The 17,795-nt window shown below is 31.6% G+C and overlaps 2 protein-coding genes across 2 annotated transcripts; one reads left to right on the top strand and one right to left on the bottom strand.

Annotated features, from left to right (window-relative positions):
* Positions 1-33: 33 nt before the first annotated feature.
* On the bottom strand, positions 34-11,588 carry LOC128190399 (phosphatidylinositol glycan anchor biosynthesis class U protein-like). Its single transcript, XM_052862439.1, has 12 exons — positions 11,381-11,588; positions 4,514-4,578; positions 4,020-4,091; positions 3,599-3,661; positions 3,304-3,407; positions 2,861-2,961; positions 2,629-2,726; positions 2,197-2,354; positions 1,520-1,663; positions 1,105-1,229; positions 874-1,016; positions 34-396 (listed from the first exon to the last, which is right to left on the bottom strand). Exons 1-12 carry the CDS (start codon positions 11,508-11,510, stop codon positions 280-282), a joined length of 1,320 nt encoding a protein of 439 aa, XP_052718399.1. The 5' UTR covers positions 11,511-11,588; the 3' UTR covers positions 34-279.
* A 275-nt stretch (positions 11,589-11,863) lies between these two features.
* Positions 11,864-17,730, top strand: LOC128187762 (dual specificity protein phosphatase 3-like). Its single transcript, XM_052858325.1, has 3 exons — positions 11,864-12,195; positions 13,758-13,981; positions 16,058-17,730. The coding sequence occupies exons 1-3, from the start codon at positions 12,017-12,019 to the stop codon at positions 16,258-16,260; spliced, it is 606 nt and encodes a 201-aa protein (XP_052714285.1). The 5' UTR covers positions 11,864-12,016; the 3' UTR covers positions 16,261-17,730.
* Positions 17,731-17,795: the final 65 nt, after the last annotated feature.

The following is a 17,795-nucleotide window of genomic DNA, read 5'->3' as shown; positions in this document are numbered from 1 at the left end:
ACTACCGGGTAAGTCAATTTTTTTTTCAAAATTACAGTCTTCTAGAAGTACAAAAAGTGTTTTCCGTCAGCATCAACTATATGTACTTGTATGAAAAATTAGTGAGATTGAAATAAATGTACATGCAAGTCCAGCCATTCATAGTTGTGATAAATTCACTCTCTCTCTCTCTCTCTCTCTCTCTCCATGAAACAAAAAAAATCCTAGTAAACATTAAATAAAATTGCACAATTTAGCTCTATTGGTTGTTCCTTGTGAAGTCTTTATTTAAACCCCAAGTTAAGAGTCCAAGATGATTTGAGCATCTGTCCCATCCGGCAGTTTGTGTTTGTCCCCATTATGAAGGTAAAACTCTCTCTTCAGAAATCCAAAAAGCAAATCAGTAGCCATCAGTATCTGTAGCAAAAATTACATAAATTATCACTTTTTATTTCTCAAATTCATTTTCAAGTTTAGAATTCTGTAGGTATATATTCATACTGTGCTTGATTGACAAGAAAATGATAATACTGTACATGTAACATGTAATGTACAATGTATCTTTAAGACATATATGAAATAGAGTTATATACTAGTACATATTATAATTCATGGTGTCTCAATTTTTGTGGATACATCCCTTCCATGAATTAACACCCTTATTAAATTATAAAACAAAACGCTTATACATGTACTTATTCATTATGATAATGAATCCAAAAAATGAAAAAATAACATCCCTTTCCCATCAAACCTATAACAAACTGACGATCAAAGAAAATTGGCTCCCTATCAATTCCACAGTATGTAAACACTTCAAGTATGAATAAACATGTACAAGTAGGTACATGTATATATATAAAACATTATCAATTTTAATAGAATATGAAATACCTGTGCTGTAGAGAATGCCAGAGAGATAGCAAAGTAGAAGTTGGCATTGGCACTGCCTGCATAGATCCACAGGTAATACTGTATAGGAGCGAACACGGTACATACTAGGAACATGCACACGGTAACAAACGTATTCCTCATGTCTGTAAATAAAGAACAGGACTTGTTCAGTAATGTATAAATCTGTTCCTAAGCTTAAATCACTACACACAAAAAATGAAGACGCCTTACACTGATAAACATGCTTCCACAGAGGTAGCAAGGCAAACATTAGACCCACATCCCCATAGCCTGGGTAGGATTTGAAGATTCCAATTGTGTACAACAGCATGTAGAAAAGGAATGTTGGGTGTTCTCTGAAAGATGAAGGAAAATTACAGAGTTTAGATGTACACACACATACATGTATGTATGCATGTACAAGTTCATATATATGTATGAGAAGAAAAACACTTCCTGTTTTTGTTGCACATATTTCATATTTTAAAACATAAGTTTTGTTTAGGCAAGATACTACAATCCCAATTAAAATGCTTAAAATTTACATGAAAAGTATCATGTTTACAATAACAGTTACTGACATGTTCAGCTACATACAACAGGTACATGTATGTATCTATTCTGCCCCTAACATGTGACAATATACCTGAGTCTTATGGCCAGTGGAATGGTATATATCACAACATTGATTTGAAACACACAAATGAAGAACGTTCTAAAGTGCTCAAACATCTCGGTGAAGAAATACCAAAACAGCCCAAGGTTAGGGGTCAAGTCAGGAACTCCCAATCTGAAACCATAACAGATAAAGGTTAAATTAATATTTCTCCTCTAGATTATATAAAAAGCGAGAATGATTTAAATATGGTTATACTTTCCAAGGCAAAATTACAACAACAAAAAATGAAAAAGGCTATCGTTTAATATCTATTGCATTTCTAACAATTAAGAGAAAAGCATGACAATAACAGTAAGGAACATGATATACATTGTTGTACAACAAAAGAACTTCCTTCGTCGCATTACATGTGACGAAAAAATATTTATTGAAGATCGAGGCTTTAAACTTTGGGTTTACTATAATGGTGTACTATTCAGAAAAAAATTAATACAGTAAATATCATGTACATGTTTAATTACAAAGATAAGAGATTACCAACTCTTTAAAAACTACAATTGTACATGTTTATGACTTTATAGTACATGAACATGCATCTTATTGTCAAAACCTAAATGTGAAAATATGCCTGTTCTGACCTTTACACATCGATTACATGATAGACTACAGTGATTATCAAATAATATGTTATTAAAAGTTCTTACATGAAACCATATGTGGAAGGAATAAATTCCCATGATCCCACAAACAGCATGGAGAAGAGCAACATGATGGCTAAAGACACAAATGTGACGCCCAGAATCTGGAGGTAGCTAACCACAGTTGTTGGGTCGGTATAATGCATTCCCCCTTTACGTGACATCTGAAAATAATTCATACCATTGTCTTTGCAATTAACTCTCCAAGATTTTAAACAAACATTTTACCTGTTACTGTTAAGAGTAAATAAATTTTTCAAATTTCTATTTCATCAATCATCCATATTTTTAACAAGAATATCAAATTTATTAAAGGAACAAACAAAAAAATATGACATATATGTATATTACTGTAAATGTACTTGAATATCATGTGTTTCCATGAACTTGATGAAAACATAAAAATCCAGGTAATTAAAATTATTTTAATTTACAAACCAGGAAATAATGAATTGCCACAGGCACACAGAGAATGATGGGATACATAGAAATGTAGGCTGCCAATGCAACGAAAACTGCTGATAAGAATGAATTTCCTGAAACAAAATGGAAGAAAATGTAATGATAACATTGTAACTACAATCCAAATCAAAAAGTTACAGAGAGAAACAGAGACTAGGAGGAAAATTGATTAATTTTAGGTGTATATGAAGATTTGGAACCAACTGACCTTTAAGCATTTGATAGAGAGCGAGGAGGATGATGATGTTATTGAAAACAGCAGTGGACCTTGCTAGACAAGTGGCTATGCTGTATGGATTGAAGGAAAACCTGCAAAAGAAGGAATCACTTCTACCATCTCAATACACACAGTTTAAGTAAAGAATGTGAATTTCATACATGTTAAATCTACATACATACAGATACATCCAAAAGCATGTACTTTTTTTTTTTTTTACCTAAAAAAAATATTTGTACTGTTTTTCCAAATTCAAACAGACTATTTGTACTGTTTTTCCAAATTCAAACAAACAAATCAAGTGTTGCCCAATAACAATTGTTTTACAATCTAAATACATGTAATGTTATGTATACAGATAAATGTATATATGTACATGTTTGTGACAAGTTTACATCATCAATGATGATGATCATGCTTTTGTGATAACTTACGCTACAGTGACGTAAAATTGAAGGTCCATCAAGTCTTCTTTTCGAAGTAAATTTTTCTTGGCATCTGAATGGTAATTCTTCACACTTGTTGCTTGCCTCAGGAGCTGTCAAGATACATATATATGTATGAACTTGTCTGTACACTTTGTAATAAATAGTAGTACAAAACATTTGTAGTCTATGTACTGTAAAACTGATATGTTAACATTTTTAGGTTTATATTTGTTATAAATTTTATATTAAATTGAAATAATGTCTGTCTGTATACCGGTAGGTCACAAAAGCTTTTTTATACCATATGTCTTCCAAATGTATTTGCTATTCTCAGCAGAATCATTCCCTGAATGATATCCAACAGCTGAAAAATATATCACATAGTTTTAATCCATTTACTTGTCTTATTCATAAAATACTGTCGCAGTCTATAAAAAGAGAAAATAATTTGATGATTCTATGTACGGGGAAAAAATGTACATGCAGGAATACATCTAAGTGTCTTACATAATATAATAACCAAAACCAACAGAGACACTAATGCTTCTTTTAACATTACATATAAACTTCATATATATTGTACACATAATTTTATTATGGTTTTACCATGAATATTCAATTTTTGGGGTATTAAACAAAGAGTAATCTTGAATAGGTATTGCATTTAATTAACGAATTTACATTAAAGTGTAATACATATTCAAGTACTTTTAAAATCTTACCACAAATATTAAATTGATGGTATTTGGTGAGAATCTACTGATGAATCCCAGGATTTTCAGCATCAAAGGACTCTAAAAATATACATAAAAAAACAATGTTTTAATATGGCAACTGTACACCTAAGTATAACATTCTTGGGAATCTAATTTCAAATGAATTAAATGTTCTATCTACTGAGTAGAGTGTATCTTATTCATGGGAGACTTCACTAAAATGAGGTTTTATCATTCGTTCAACGGGGACTTTGACAAAAACTCTCTTGATCTAAACATTGTCTTCCCTCTGTACATGCACTAGTCATCAGCTATTCTAATGATTCCACAATTATTTACAATATTACAGCAAAAAGCCCCTCTCACTTGATCAATGTCTGATCCAATAGAACGCAAATTAATGAATTCAAAGCATTCTACATTTTTGTTGTAAGAGTCAAAATTAAATGTTCACAACAAAGATATTTAAATTACACTTGGTTGAAAAATGTATAACTTACCTCATGAAAAATATCTCCAGAGTAAGGAGAAATACCCTCTCTATGTAATGCCAGCCCTTCCATTGCTGTAATAATAAAGGTAATGGTATTATTCATACACAAAATGCTCATGGGCCACAACTCTCATCTGGACAACTATATTAAGGTATCCCACTCCTCAATGTTGTTGTATCAAGATTTTCTTGAGAAGTATATCATTGAAATCTGTAGACAAAACAAACTTAAAAAATACAAAGATAATGGGGGAACAGTATCTATCCCCTGAGTTATGGCCCCTTTAATTTGACCTTTTTGCACCTAAAATGCAATTTCATCCTGATTAGGGTTTGTTGTCAGTACTTTTGATGAAGCAAACTTATTTCTTCAAATATTGTTTTTAATTATTAACAATGGTCACACTGAATAGAGGGATTACGAAAAAAATTTGTACAAAGCTGCATAACATTTTTTGTGACCTTTTTGCACTTAAAATAGACAATTTCTATAATAGTTACAATTTGATTTGAAATGAAAACTTCTTGAATATCAAGAATTTTATAAGATTAATCCAGTTTGCCTAAATATGTATTCAGTATCATTTTGACATAATATAACATGGGGGTCAGTGATGTCAAATTTTAGATATAGGGCTTCAAAGGTAAAATTCTCGCAAAATTTGGCTTAAAAAAATTCAGACATGTTCTATATATATGCATGATTTTATGCTAAACGGCTATCACATTCTCAAGATTTGATTTTTTACATGTCACACAGAACCTATAAAATATGTTACAAACCTATCAAATGTTAAAAATGTGAATAACGAATAAAGTATAATAAAAAGAAAAGTATATTGAAAATTCATAAAATTGCTTGTTTCTGTCATTTTCGTCTAAAAAACCTTCCGCACGAAAAAATAGTTCCCCAAAAAACTTGTTTGTTTCTTGAATTCAAATGGATTTTCTTTATGAATGTTGTGTAATTATGAAATAATAATCTATCTGTGATGATTAAATAAATAAAATCATATTCATTTTAAATATAATGATCATCTGCGCAGTGAAATCAAAACATGAGTAGTGAGATACCTTAACTTACTGCAACCTATTATTTTCAAATAAGTCTATTGCATCTGAGTAAAAGACACATCAAAATATATATAGTTGACAATATTATGCATTGCAACAACATGGAAATACAAAGATGATAATGTCGAGAAATTGCTACCAGTTAGAGAAAGCTTGAATGGGTAAAAGATGACAGATTTTTAAAATTATAAATCTATGTATGAACTTTATTTTCATTCTTGTCAATTTTTTTAGGTAAACATAGGTAATCATAGATTACTAAGCTCACCGAGACGGAGCATCACCCTTATGAGACATCACCTACATAAGACCACCTTTATCATTTTATATGAAAATAATACTTTATGATCTTGGATATTCATGGATTCTGTTTTGACAAAATATCGTATATCATCTGATAAATTTTTTTATGATAATCATATGTTCATATGTTAATCAATACAATGATATAAAATTAAATATTGCATCATGTCATATTTATAATATATATCATATAATACAATAAAATACCGTAATAAACAATAATGAGATATGATATTGTAACGTATAATATGACATTGTATTGTGTAATACCTTATTGTATTTGATCACATAATACAATATCATAAAATATTATACAATATAATATTATATTACAATATCATATTACATAATACATCATAACATTGAAACATGATATTATATTGTATAATATAGTATGATATTGTATTGAATGACACTGAAACATATTTGATACATTATATGATATTATATCATATAATACAATATAATTTGATTCCAACATTGTATCTTATCAAATGATACAATATCATGTGATAAAGTAAAATATTATAAAATACATTATTATATTATACATATTGTATCATATGACACAATAATATATATTACAATAATTATATCATATAATACAATTTCATGTGATATGATAATATATCATAAAAACCAATATCATATCATACAATATCGTATGATACAATATTATATAATATAACAATATCATATAATACAATTTCATGTGATATAATTCTATATTACTGAAACCAATATCATATTATACAATATTGTATGATACAATATTATAGAATATACAATATTGTATCATAGGATACAATATAATATTTTGCAATATCTTATGTAATTGTATCATGTGATAAAATAATAAATTAAAAATACAATATAATATTATACAATATTGTATCATAGTATACAATACTATACATAACAATATCATGATACAATATCATAAAAAAAAATGATACAATATCATATCGTATCGTATAACTTTTATAATATAACATATGATATCATATTGTATCATATCAAACAATATTGTTTCATATCATACAAAACTTTATCATAGAAATCATGTTATATCATTTATCAACAAACACATCTATCTATCGAGCTGGTTTGAGTGAGGTAGGAGATTTCTTTAGCATCCTTGATAATGGAGATCAGGCTCTGCATCTGAAGCAACCTCTGCATTTAATTTATAATAAAGTTAAATCAACTATGCAAGCTATCATCAATAAAACATGTGACCTGTTCCAAAAAACTAAACCTCATCCAGCATCCGAAACCTATGGCTCAGATTAAGCATTCAAGCCCATCAGGTGCATTGGTATCATAAGACGCATCATCCATGCAAGTTTGGTGAAGTTTGGACCAGTAATAATCATCATCATCATCAGAGGGCACTAGCAATTAAAACCTTAACTTCCTCCAGCATCCGCAACCTATGGCTCAGATTCAGCATCTATGCCTGTCAGGTGCATCTGTATCATGAGACACACCATCCATTCAAGTTTGGTGAAGTAAGGACCTGTAATAACTAAGATTTATTTTTTAGCATCCTTGATAATCGAGATCAAGCTCTGCATCTGAAGCTACCTCTGCAATTCATTCATATTACAGTTAAATCAACTATGCAAGTTTGAAATAGTACTATCATCTATTAAACATGTGACCTGTTCCTAAAAACTTAACTTTATCCAGCATCCGAATCCAGACTCAGCATTCAAGCCTGTCAGGTGCATCAGTATCATAAGACACACCATCCATGGAAGTCTGGTGAAGTAAGGACAAGTAATAACTAAGATATCATCATCAGAGGGCACCTGTTTCAAAAACTTTATTTAACCAGCTCTTAAAACCTTAACCTCCTCCAGCATCCGAAACCTATTGCTCAGATTCAGCATTCAAGCTTGTCAGGTGCATCAGTATCATAAGACGCACCATCCATACAAGTTTGGTGAAGTTAGGACCAGTAGTAACTAAGATATAATCATCAGAGGGCACCTGCAACAAAAACTTTAACCTGCTCCAAAAACCTTAACCTCCTCCAGCATCCGAAACCTATAGCTTAGATTCAGCACTCAAGCCTGTCTGGTGCATCAGTATCATAAGGCACACCATCCATGCAAGTTTGGTGAAGTACGGACCGGCAGTAACTTAGATATTGCTATCAAAGGGCACCTGCAACAAAAACTTTAACCTGGTCCAACAACCTTAAACTCCTCCAGCATCTAAAATTTAGGACCCAGATTCAGCATCCAAGTCTTTCAATTCCATAAGTAGGTCCAGATGCATCATCCATGCAAGTTTGGTGAAGATAGGACAAGTAATAGCTTGGATACAGGACCTGCAACAAAAACTTTAACCAGGTCCGGACGCCGACGCCGACGCCGAGGGTATAGCATAAGCTCTCCTTGACTTCGTCTCGGTGAGCTAAAAAGCGGGGAAATGTCAATAAGGAAATACTGTGGAATCATTAGATTTCGTGGTGGCTCAATTTTCGTGGAATTCGTGGGTACCTTTCATCCACGAATTTACATCCTCCACGAATTACTAAATTATGATTATAAGTCATATTTCTTTTTTTTAGATGTACGATAAAACACGAAATTACGTCCCCACGAACCTGTAAAATTTAAACAATCCACAAAAATTGGCCCCCATGAATTTAAATGATTCTACAGTACTGGACTTTTTGCAATATCAATTTCAACTGTTATTCACTCTGACGATATCAATTCCTTTTTGGTAAAACTTTGACAATTGCATCACATTCAGTATCGTCAGCTGCATAAGTATATGCATAAGCCAAAAGTTTTACAATTGGTCGAATCTGGTATCACTGATTGGTTTGGACAGATTTACAAACACAAGTTCATGGCTATCAGTGACAATAGTTCAGACCTGCTTATATACTGGATGTCTATCATATAGAGATAAAACATGTAAAACAAGTTTGTTATCATTGCTTTTTATTACTTTGGAATTTTACATTTAACTCATGAAATGAAAACTGCTGTAAACTTGAAATATTTTTGCTGCACAAACTTAAACATCCTGATTTAAAAAATATGTATTCATGCATTTAGTCATATACATGCACTTAACCTTCAGATGAACAGAAAATCTCTCTCTCTCTCTCTCTCTCTCTCTCTCTCTCTCTCTCTCTCTCTCTCATATGAAAACAATCAACAAAATGAGATCAAAACAAGAGTTTGGGTCAAACAATAAATAGCATATCTTATATTTTATCGATGCTACATGTATTTATTGCAACTTTTATTTTTACATTTTCCTTCAAAAGTATTTCATAATTTGACATGACATTTGAATTTAAATTGTGACCCTTTTATAATCCTCTAGAGCCAGAAGTCATGAGTTGAAGTCTTCTTTGAAATAAAAATGTACATGTATTCTTTAAATGCTAATGAAGAATTATAGGGGTGTTTTGCTTTAAAATTGAAGCAGGTAGGTCAAAATCTCAGCTAAGATAAGTACAAGGTCAGATGTAGATCTTTAGCTCTACGAGAAATTTCTCTGACTGACATGCCATAGAGATACAGTTCCTCAGACACAAACAATAGCAACTTGTGTTCCAAAAATTTTGAGCTTGTTTTGGACAGATTTACCTCAATACAAAACATACTTTAGGGATGGGACGATCCACCGATGCACCGGTGCATCACGGTATTTATTTTGACGATATTTGGATTGATACATTTACCATTAATACAACGATACCTAAGCGAACTTTTTTTTTAATTTCCAAAAATATCCGAGCTTCATATATCAGCTATTTTTAGTCCGCGCGCTTAATATGAAAGTACAAAGATGGCGGAAAACCTCGTAAAGTTGTCAAAACTGTTAGGAAGCTAAATCTGGAGTGTGGAAAACTTTGGATTACATGTTTATGAAAAAGTAGTGTATATGAGACTAAAGTAATTGTAAATTGTGCAACGCTCATTTTAAATATATATATCAAAATAACTTTGGACATGCGGTAATACATCGACAGATTGAATAAATTTTTAACCCTTATTCATTTAGTTGCAATGTATCGTGATATGTACCGTATCGGCTAAGTACAGTATCGTCACAGCCCTAACTTTGTGGTTAATAGTCATACCTTAATATTTTTTTTAGACATTTTACAATTATTAGGTAATAGGTAAAATGAAGTATCATAAATTCATCTGCAGATCAAAAGTCACCATGAGAAATCCTTTTAAAGGGCTGATGAATGATGATAGAGGGCGAAGACCCTTCTGATCACTGAGACTAAAGCTCTCCATATAGAAAAAACATAATATACCAAAAACTAAAAATAGAAATTACACTTTAAACCTATGAACTTTTCAAAGATGGCAGAAAAGGAATAATATATCTAAAAGATTCGTAAAACAATTGTTATTCTCTTGGTCATTTTTACCTACTTTCAAATTTGAAATCTTTGATGCTTTCATGAAAATTGTCAAGTGATATCTGCCTCTATTAATATGATATCATAATGCAGACTGAGCATGCGACATATGGTGTTATGAATGGAAAAATAGGCAGATCCAATTGTGCAAATTAACAGTGAAAAATTCATAGAATTTAATGGTCTAGCCCTCAATACAGTCACACCATAAAACATATTAGTGAGCGCAGCACTGGCTAGCAAAGTGAGCACTACTGGCAAGGAGTGTGCGAATAGAAAATTCGGACCCACTGCATATTCATTCAAAGGATATTTTTGGTGTCAGTTACTCATACCAGTAATGCTTTATTTTTATCAGACTAGTAGATCCCTAAAATATGGTTCCCCATTTCACGCTCTCATCTCTAATAATTAAAGACTATACATTTACATTGTACTGTATGGTACATTGTATACTGCTGACACAATGTACACGGATTTGGAACATCCAACTCTTTAATCTCTGTACACATTCAGATACAATCGAGTGATGGCACAATGGTTTTCTTGCCCATTGATCTGTCATAATTTTTCGGCATCAGTAAATTTTGAACCACAATGCAATTCCAAACATTGCAAATGGCATTCTCATGAGAATCAAAGTAAAACTTTTGAGAACCAGATAAACTTTGGAGAACCAGACAAAATGTGTAATTTCAAGAACATCATGCTTTTTATTAAGTAAACAAAACAGTACACTATGCATAGTTTTAATTATCAAGGGAGTTTTTAAAGAGCTAGACGGCACTAGACCAACGTGAACTCTGACGTAACAATCACTTTAAATAGGGGGAAATAAGAGGCAAGTAAAGTGATGACGTCTATAATATAATGTCTATATACATGTCAACATTAAAGTGTAAGGAAATAAGGTTAATCAGCCCAAGTTTATGGGCGCCGCAAACTTTAATTTAGTTGGTGAAGAAGGAACTGTAGCCTTACGAACCCCCATATTTCCCGTAGAGCTATATATCTAAAACTAGCTAGTGCAAAGTGTATGAACGGTTAATTAGGGTCTATGGCTAAATTAAATGGAATTGTACTTACCACGACCCCATGATGTTAACGGCGTGACCACCTCTGTTTTCGTACTCAACCAGTCGGGAAGGGATGATCTAAACAATGCTAATCTTAGTATTACACCACAAACAAATGAAATTGCTGTCGGTAGCACCATTCTGTCCTTTTCTCATTCGTTGTGGATCAATAAATGCTTCTATTCAGTGTTGCTACAAAATATACAGCACTTACCATGAGACATACTATAAAAAGCTTTCGAAAGATTAAGACAAATAATCAGTGTATGTCATTAAGCTTTACATAGAATTTCTTGAATTAAACTTTACATAGAATTTCTTGAATTAAATTAAATTGAAAAAAATATCAATGCTTGAAATATAAATTTTTAGCATCCTTTGAGTAAATTTATCACTAAGAGATTTCAAAAGAAATAGGGATACTCATAAAACGGAATAATTAGGGGGAAATGAAGAAGAACACGAAACATATAAGTTCAAACTGATACTTTAGTTTACTTTCGATTTCGATCTTAAAATATCTTGGAGTAAGAGGTATTTATATTCCTTTGTCACTTTGTGTTGTCAGCCTAGTAAGAAAGTCATATATATGTAAACAAATTTTAAAACCCCTGTGACTTTGTTAGGGGTAGAAATTAAAACGTTTATGATGGAATACAACGATTCTACCCTAAATAGGGTTCGACATTACTTGAAAAATGCTGACATCCAAGCTCTTGACAGAAATGACGATCTCCCTACTGGTTACTCGAAATTTTTTTCTGTTCCATCCACTCCTAAGGACAGTTACAACGAAGTATATCCAGGGATCATAATAGGCAATAAGTAAGAAAATGTTTTAAATACATCTACTATTCTCTGTCCCAAGTTTCAGATGGACGACCTTATTTATATGCAAATTCTGTGGAAACATTAGCACCATTAAATTTTTTCATACAATTTACTAGATAGAATGTTTTATCACTTTAAAAATCTGATTAAGTTGTGTGACCTGTTCCGAGTATTTAATATGGAGAAAAGATGTAAACATTTTCCATTTTGAATCTCCGTACGATGTTTGTTTTTTTCATGTATGGAGAAATGGGTATGAACAAAAGATGTATCAATTAATGAAAAAATCTAGGTTTTTATCTCTTTAATTGATTTGAATTGTACTTCATTGATGGGTATGTTTGTTTTAATTACAAATCATCAAAAAAGTGAAGGAAGCAATAACTTGACTACATGATGGACCATAAATGTGGTTCAGTAACACACTTCTTCAAAAATTTAGACTTGATTGTTAAATTTGTTTTAACACATTTCTCTGATTTGGACTTTGGGCAGCTCAAATCTGGGTGGTCATTTTTATTGTGTAAACAATGTAAAGTTAAACAATCATGCAAATGTTAAACAACTCCCCAAACAGAAAGGGAATTCATTTCTGTATTGTTGTTACATAGTAAGGATTTTTTAAAACTCTTTACTTCTAATAATTATAATTATATAGGAGGGATTTTTTAAGTAGTAGTTTATTAGTTATATCATTTTAAGTAAAATTTATGTGATCAAGAAGGAGGAAGCGAAGGGAACGGGCCCCTTCTTGTAAATTTAACTTAATATGATCTAACTTACCGGTACTTAGAAGAACATAACCCACTTTTTCATTGGCTGATCAAAAGTTCTGCACTAATCAAATATTATCTCTCTTTTGTATTACGGATCTCTAAGCTGTCAATCGAAAATGTGAAGTCGTTTGAACTTACAGAAATTCTAACGATCAAAAGCATCACTTAATAGAATATTTATAGTGACTGCTAATTGGATGAAAAAGTGGGTTATGTTCTAAAACTCTTTACTTCATTTCTCTCCAATAATTTTTTCTAAAAATATTGTTTGATACTGGCAAATATTTGGTACTGATAAAACAAATGTAGGATAACTTAATACCAATTTTGCTTGTAAATGTGATGATCAACAATGAATGTAATGAACTAACTAGTCAGTCTTACTCTAGTGCCAATTCCTGTGGTACCCAGTTACTGTTTTATTTCACTCCACCCAGAATAATTTAACCCATGTCTATAAATATTTGTTTTATAACAGAGGCATTCAAGACAGATAAATCAGTTCGAACAGTAAGCTTAGGTGACTAAAAAGATAAGTATCTGGCGATACCATTGCTGGTCAATGTACCTAATGCTATTTGAGAGGAAAATAGGTGGGATGAGAGATATAACACAAGCTCTAACTGAGGCCTGTATCAAAAAACCTTTATATATATGTATATGCAATACATATTTCATATTTTGCATCCTGCTATGGAATCATTTTATGTTAAAGGAATAGAAATTATGATCTTTGAATTTCTCTCCAATGAAGAAACAATTTTTTCTTAAAAATTTCAGGCAGTTTGCCACGAACAAAGAGGAATTGAAAAAAATTGGAATCACCCACGTTGTTAACTGTGCCAAGGGTACCAGGCCAGGTCAAATTGACACTGATGCTTCATTCTTCAAAGATGTAGCAATCCAGTATCTTGGACTGCAGGCTAAAGATATCCTGACCTATGATATCTCCAAACACTTTGAGAAAGCTGCCAATTTTATTGATCAAGCTCTATCCAAGGGAGGTAAGAAATTACCAACAGGAGTATGTGTTAGTACTTTAGAGATTGGTTTACTTTAGAGGTGGTTATTAAAAGCTTCATGTGTGTGTTTTGTTGTAATAATGATAAAAATGTTGATCATTTTGTGAGAAATGAAATTTCATGCCCCATCATGAAATGGCCTGGGTATCATAAATTTAACTATCATTGCATGTGTATACTGTAGATTTTTTCCTTCTATCTGCCATGAGGTAATTCTCTCATAGTTGATAGTTTCAAAAGCCTTTTTTTGCTGTGTTTGTAGATAATGAGCCAATTTTGGGTATGACCCTTTATATTGATATTAAATTAAAAAAGATTAAAGTTATGTTTCACATTCAGATGATGGCCTATTTTCAGTAAAGTGTTTGACCTTATGACTTTAAAAATTAAAATAATATAAAATAATTCATATTTATTTCTTGACTTTTCATTGTGTGTTTTGGGATAATGATATGATTTACCTAAATATGCCCTCCCTTCGAAGAAGGGAGGGCATATTGCTTTGCTGCTGTCTGTCTGTCGGTCGGTCGGTCCACCAACAGTTTCCGTTCATTTTCTTCACAGAGGATGAACACATTGAAATGAAATTTGGTATACAGGTTTATCATGATAATATCTAGGTCAAGTTCGATATTGGGTACGATCGAGCAATTTTCGACAGAGTTATGGTCCTTGGACGTAGAAAAATTCCAGTTATTTGCAGTTTCCGCTCATTTTCTTCGCAGAGGATGAACATGTTGAAATGAAATTTGGTATACAGGTTTATCATGATAATATCTAGGTCAAGTTCGATATTGGGTACGATCGAGCAAATTTCGACAGAGTTATGGCCCTTGGACGTAGAAAAATTCCAGTTATTTGCAGTTTCCACTCATTTTCTTCATAGAGGATGAACATATTGAAATGAAATTTGGTATACAGGTTCATCATTATTATATCTAGGACATGTTCGATATTGGGTACGATCGAGCAATTTTTGACAGAGTTATGGCCCTTGAAAGTAAAAAAATTCCAGTTATTTGCAGTTTCCGCTCATTTTCTTCGCAGAGGATGAACATATTGGAATGAAATTTGGTATACAGGTTTATCATGATAATATCTAGGTCAAGTTCGATATTGGGTACGATTGAGCAAATTTTGACAGAGTTATGGCCCTTGGACGTAGAAAAATTCCAGTTATTTGCAGTTTCCACTCATTTTCTTCCCAGAGGATGAACATATTGAAATGAAATTTGGTATACAGATTTATCTAAATAATATCTAGGTCTAGTTTGATTTTGGGTATGATAGAGCAATTTTTGACAGTTATACATGTACCCCTTGGACTTAGAAAAATTCCAGTTATTTGCAGTTTCCGTTCATTTTCTTTGTGGATGTTTCCAAGGGAGGGGGGCATAAGTGTTTTACAAACATCTCTTGTTTCATTTGATTTGCATAAAAAAATTGTAAAAAGTCTACAGGGCAAAACCTTTAGTGAGGGTTAATATATCAATTGTCATCATTTTAAGACACCTACAAAAACTGTGATCATTATCTAAAAGCAAGGCAAAAACAAATACAGTGAGTATTCAAGCTACATATAGACTAGCTGTTAAATGAATTTCCCTTTCAATTATAAAGAAAATTGAGTATTTGCTATGTAATCGATAATGTGCCCTGAACAATTAGTATTTCAACAGATTGAAATATTTAGCTTGCAAAATGTAAATTAAAATTGAAAAAGATAAGATTGTAGGTAAAGGTTTTATTTTTTTAAATGATCTCTCCTAAAGCTACATATGGGGATGATGTAGAATAGAGCATTGATTTTTGGACAGCCTATTGTCCTTTTCAGGAATTTTTCCTGGTGATCTTTTTTTTCAGGATAATGTCTCATATCATATCCCTTTAAACACAACTATATACATGTATGTCTGTGCAAATTCATGACTGGGCATCGTGAAACTGTAAGTGAAGAAGGGCGAAAATAACATTGGATGAAAATAACCCAGTATACAGTTATTGAAGAATGATCAAGTTTCATGCCATGACTGCTATAAGATTTTTATCTTTCTTCAGGGAAAATATTCGTCCATTGTAATCAAGGCATCAGTCGGTCTGCTACAGTTGTCCTGGCTTTCCTTATGATGAAGCGTGGGATGAACTTCATGAATGCAGTGAGAGCAGTAAGGGCCAAACGAGAAGTTATGCCCAACGATGGATTCCTCAGACAGCTAGCTATACTCAACTTTGAACTGTATGAAGCTCACAAGACCTACTAGACTTTGAGATATACTTACAGTACAAGCTTATGCCCTGGTCAAGTTGTAACTGGATATTTTAAATTGTTTTTAGTTTTGATAGATGTGTATTTTTATATCCGATATGTATTTTTTTATATATTCTGTAGACCTATCTCAGGGCTCCTTTAGAGTGCATTTACATCCTCCAAGTAGCCTTTTTTCTATACTGAGGTTTTGCACATACAATATGATTTTATATTTTGTTTTAGTGAATTTGATTTTAATTTGTTTTTAATTTTTGTGCCAATTAATTGTGCCACGTAGCCATCATTTTATATAAGATGTACATTAACACGTACAAGAACTTTTGATTGATGCATATACTGTTAGTTGTATTGGATAACCCATACATAATTATGTATATTTTGTGTTGTATTTTTTCTTCATTTCAAATTATAATTTTCCCCATCAAATTTGGTAATACATGTACATGTATAATAAAATGAATACTAATGTATGCTTGTTTTTAATAAAAACATTCATTTTGTTTCTGAAATAAGTTACATAGTCTTAAGTACACACAGCTCAATAAATTGAATTTTGTAAACTATTACGATTTTAAACCATGGTCAGTTCATCTACCTAGTAATAATACATGTATAAGTTGTATATGTTATAGCTTCGACGTTGTTGTATTAATCTATACCAATAGTATTTTTTAACATTCTGTGATATTAAGAGATAGAAAGCTGATATTGATCATTTTTCTACTTGATTCCATGATAATCATTACTGGCAGTATTATCGAAACACGCAGCCATCAAATATAATGTTCTTTTGAAAAACTTTGTAATCACAGTATAATTTGCCAGCTATGTCTCTGTATACTTTTGATATATGTGAGTACATAAAACCTATATCACTACATTCGTATTTTGCCCCTTTTGCACAAAAGTTGTTACTTCCATAAATTGTAGGCATACATCAAGGCCTTAATTGTAATTAATTGTATAGGGCATTAGTGTATACAAATTACGTGTGCAAAAACAGATCGGGTGGGGGGGGGGGGGTTATTAAAATTTTTTATCTGTTTATGCATACATATTTTGTTAATTTACAATAACTATATATTGATAAGTCTATTTGTTTATCTTTAGTAGATTGAAATGTCTTCATAAAATTCCATTTGTTCTAAAATCAGGTAGATTCTAGCTCCTTGAAAAAAATTATATTTTTATTCGATATGAAGATGTTTTTTTGATATTTTGTCACATAGTAATACATATATTTAGCAATGTATTTTGTAAATTTTAAAATATATAGCAAATAATTTAGGGGAGGGGGGGTAGTCATGGTTGTAATATTCCATCAATATTTTGTCTGTGATATTAGAATACTTTAATGAAGACATTCAGTTTTATCGGGGATCAGATAATTGATTTTATTATTTTGTAATATTTCGATATTTTGTGTTATGTTTACATGTATAAATAATGTCAAATAAAATGATGAAACAAAACTTTTGGTCCGGAAATATTCCGTTTTTAGAGCTTGGTTTTCTGTCAAACGTCTGA

This window comes from Crassostrea angulata, chromosome 6 (assembly GCF_025612915.1).
Source record: "Crassostrea angulata isolate pt1a10 chromosome 6, ASM2561291v2, whole genome shotgun sequence".
NCBI lineage: Eukaryota > Metazoa > Mollusca > Bivalvia > Ostreida > Ostreidae > Magallana > Magallana angulata.
Note: the sequence above shows the minus strand (reverse complement) of the source record. Positions and strands in the feature narration are given on the sequence as shown.

What these genes read in the sequence shown, in the direction of transcription:
- LOC128190399 (XM_052862439.1), bottom strand. Translation starts at nt 11,510, where the DNA reads ATGGTGCTACCGACAGCAATTTCATTTGTTTGTGGTGTAATACTAAGA. An exon ending in CCATCAATTTAATATTTGTG is followed by an intron (nt 3,662 to 4,019) that starts GTAAGATTTTAA and finishes TATATTTTTCAG; the next exon opens with CTGTTGGATATCATTCAGGG. An exon ending in TGGCATTCTCTACAGCACAG is followed by an intron (nt 397 to 873) that starts GTATTTCATATT and finishes TTTTTGCTACAG; the next exon opens with ATACTGATGGCTACTGATTT.
- LOC128187762 (XM_052858325.1), top strand. Translation starts at nt 12,017, where the DNA reads ATGATGGAATACAACGATTCTACCCTAAATAGGGTTCGACATTACTTG. An exon ending in GGGATCATAATAGGCAATAA is followed by an intron (nt 12,196 to 13,757) that starts GTAAGAAAATGT and finishes TAAAAATTTCAG; the next exon opens with GCAGTTTGCCACGAACAAAG. An exon ending in TCAAGCTCTATCCAAGGGAG is followed by an intron (nt 13,982 to 16,057) that starts GTAAGAAATTAC and finishes ATCTTTCTTCAG; the next exon opens with GGAAAATATTCGTCCATTGT.